The sequence below is a fragment of the Epinephelus moara genome, chromosome 14 (genome assembly GCF_006386435.1).
Source record: "Epinephelus moara isolate mb chromosome 14, YSFRI_EMoa_1.0, whole genome shotgun sequence".
Lineage (NCBI taxonomy): Eukaryota > Metazoa > Chordata > Actinopteri > Perciformes > Serranidae > Epinephelus > Epinephelus moara.
Genome location: NC_065519.1, coordinates 2,153,336 through 2,156,512, shown reverse-complemented (window position 1 = coordinate 2,156,512; position 3,177 = coordinate 2,153,336). Strand labels below are relative to the sequence as shown.

The window sequence follows — 3,177 nt, the reverse complement described above, 5'->3', positions numbered from 1 at the left end:
TTTATCCAAAAGTTTTGAAGATGTTTGGTGGTCAAATTATTTTATTCAAGATATTCTAACTTGTTTATTTATTAAATTCCATCTCATCCAAAAATGTCAAAAAAGTATTTGATTTTAACCAACTTCATAAAATAAGTTGTCAACTGAATAAAATATTTTAATGTAACAATCATATTATTTTTATTCTGAGAAACGTTTTGATTTGAAGCGTTATCCACCGACCCCATGAATCTTTTTTTTAGAGTGTATAGTTTCAAGTGTTTCAAATTAAAGCTGAGTTTAAAAGAGCTTCTTGTCTCACAAAGAACAATCTATTACGGCTATGTTGTATTTAATTGACACCATTTCAATAGATCCACTTTATTAAATAACCCTGTGCTGATTATATGAGTCCAGTGGTGATATTTTAATAAAGGTTATTGTCATGTAGGGTTTTGAACACTAGGTGGCAGGTTTGCACCACATGTCAGTGTCACCACTTCAGATCAAGCTGTGAAACTGCTTATTCAGTTATGTGTGATAAAATAAAACAACATATAGTCATGTTATCATGTACCCTGCTTCAAATGATGATGTGACTAGTGAGATATTAAAATCAGTTTGGTCCCAAAGAGAAAAAAAAATGCAAATTACATGTTTATTCAGTCATTTACAGTGAATATATTTCCCAATGATACATAAGGTAAAAATAAGTACATAAAACATTTCTATTGACAGATAAAGACTTTGGAATGTCAGGCTTTTCATTGCTAAAAATTGTTCACCCCTTTAATACATTTACAAGAATCTCAGGAACACATGAAGAAAAAAATTAATTCAGCATCTGTGTTTTTAATCTGAAATCATAGAGCTTAGAGCATGTGGGTGAAGTGTGTGGGTGAAGTGTGTGTGTGTGTGTGTGTGTGCGCGTGTGTGTCAGAAACCCTCCACTGTTTTACATTCAGCTGAGATTTGCAAAATACTATCCACATAAAAACACATATAAGACATCCAACATATACAGAAGTTACCTTTAGGCTAAGGTTCAATACAAAAGTGTATTCCTTTGGTAGAAAACATTTATCTCAGGAGAAAAACCTGCGCTCGATATAAAGAAGTATATATCTTGCATGGCCTGTCACACTGGTTGTATCCACGGGACTAAACATTCATCTCAGAACAGGAGTGCTGCATATTCATTAATGTTGGCATCCCATAAACCCGGAGCATGCACAGGGCTGTTTGCACTGGCGCTGAGCTTCAGGAAACACAGCATGAAGGTGGTCATTCACAGGTCGATCTGTATGTACAGTACTTTGGTTCAGTTTTCATCACCAAGTCCTTAAGGAGTGCTGGGGGGGGGGGGGGGGGGGTATTGCGCGCAGTGCGTCCAGGTGTAAGCTATGGGCCCAGGGTGAAGACATGACAGATGACGCATACAAAACAATAAAAATAAAAATCTTATTTTCTCATAACTTCTCTCTCTCCAGACTTGTCTTGTGCATGGAATGGGGCAACATGACTGCCATACACACTCGTAATTTACAGTGCAACTCAAACTCCATCAGCTCCTGGCTCAGAAGATCTTCAGCCTCTTACCGATGGCCCTGCCTCCCTTCGCCACTCTCTGGCTCGGGTGCTCTTTAGAAAGCGGGCAGTACTTGATGGTGTGCGCGTTGTCGCCGTTGGCGCTGCAGAGGGGGCAGGTGTACGCCCGGAGGATGGGGCACAGCACCCTGCCGTCCGCCGTCTTCAGGATGTGGGTGCCGTAAACTTCCTCCGGCGCGCCGTTATTCCGACAGAAGACGCACACCTTCGGCTCCGGTTTGCTCCTCTGAGTCTGTTTGCGCCTCCTGTCCATGGAGAGCAGGTCGAGGCCGGCGAAACTCCCCCTGTAGGAGGCTGAATCTCTGTCTCCCAGCGGAGAGTCGCCTCCGAGGTGCTCGTACGGCCTGAGAAGAGAGATGCGCTCCTTGAGATCATAGATGGAGATCGGCGGGGAGCCCGGGGCCGCGCAGCAGCAGTCCAAGGGTCCGTCGCTGTCCCTGCCGTGCCCAATTACGCAGGAGCAAACCGGAGAGTCGTCCTCTAAGCCCAGAGTCGCTTTGAGAGACTCGGTGATAGAGTTGGGGCTGCAGGACGGGCTGTTGATCTTGTTTTTGGCGACAAGTGTCGACAGGCCGAGGTAGTCGTTCCAGAAATTAAAGGTGTTGTCGTACGGAGAGCGCGCGTCCAGGTAGAAATCCATCCTGTCAGAGCTGCAGAGGTTCAGTGTCCACACGGGAGAGAAGGTGTTTCTGACGGAGTGTCTGTCAGCATGGGGAATCTGTGCAGGGATCTACTCTCTGGTGTCGCTGGGTCCAGTTTGCAGAGCAGGCAACATGTAGGCGCTGATAAACCCCCCAGAATAAAACAGGGGGGGCGTGGCTTGGTTCAAGTTGATTATCTGTGTGGCCCCAGAGGAGGGTCCACCGAGCGGAGCAGGGAGTTACTGAGCTGGGAAAAATCAGTTTCCCTCCCAGGATGTGACTGTTATCACGGAGAGAGTATCTCTTTGTGTTGCAGAGAATCATCCTGTTGGCTGAGAGGAGCCGATGTTTTTCTCCTCACATTTCTTTGTTAGCTTGTTTTGTCTTTTTGCTGGTTTGGGACATTTTTATGTTTAAGGAGAGAAAGAAAATGTCTGTCTTTATCTGTTTCGTGCACATACTGGTAATAGTTAACCTACAAGTCTATTGGTGCATACGGGATAGAAAACAACTGTTACTGAAAGAAGAAAATGCTCGGTGAAGGCACAATGTAGGAAATCAGGTGCTCTTCAAGGATAAGGCAAATAGCTGCCCCAGCTGACTCAGTGTACAAGTCCACAGTGTGGGCTGGCAGTCTGAAGAGGCATCCAAGGCACTCTGATTATAATTTAAAATCCTTTACTCACGTCACTTTCGACAGTCTTCATCAGGATGATATCCTGTCCTATGTGAATAAAGGAGTTTTAATTATAATCATAGCGCTTCAGATGCCTTTTTCTCTGCCAGCCCACATCATGGACTTTTATTCCCATATAGTCGGGCTGTGCCATATCATATTGTTCGTGATAATACTGGTATCATTTTTAATATGATATGAAAAATTCATATCGTGATACTCGTGATATTTCGACTTGTTAACATATTGACGTCATACTGTTACCCACGGCAA

The 3,177-nt window shown here is 43.9% G+C and overlaps 1 protein-coding gene across 1 annotated transcript; it reads right to left on the bottom strand.

Moving 5' to 3' along the window:
* Window positions 1–625: 625 nt before the first annotated feature.
* Window positions 626–2,354, bottom strand: LOC126401081 (nanos homolog 1-like). Its single transcript, XM_050062165.1, has one exon. The coding sequence runs from the start codon at window positions 2,225–2,227 to the stop codon at window positions 1,556–1,558; it is 672 nt and encodes a 223-aa protein (XP_049918122.1). The 5' UTR covers window positions 2,228–2,354; the 3' UTR covers window positions 626–1,555.
* Between the last annotated feature and the right edge of the window lie 823 nt (window positions 2,355–3,177).

Bases quoted from the DNA above. Each gene is read 5' to 3' on its own strand.
- LOC126401081 (XM_050062165.1), bottom strand. From the start codon at position 2,227: ATGGATTTCTACCTGGACGCGCGCTCTCCGTACGACAACACCTTTAAT.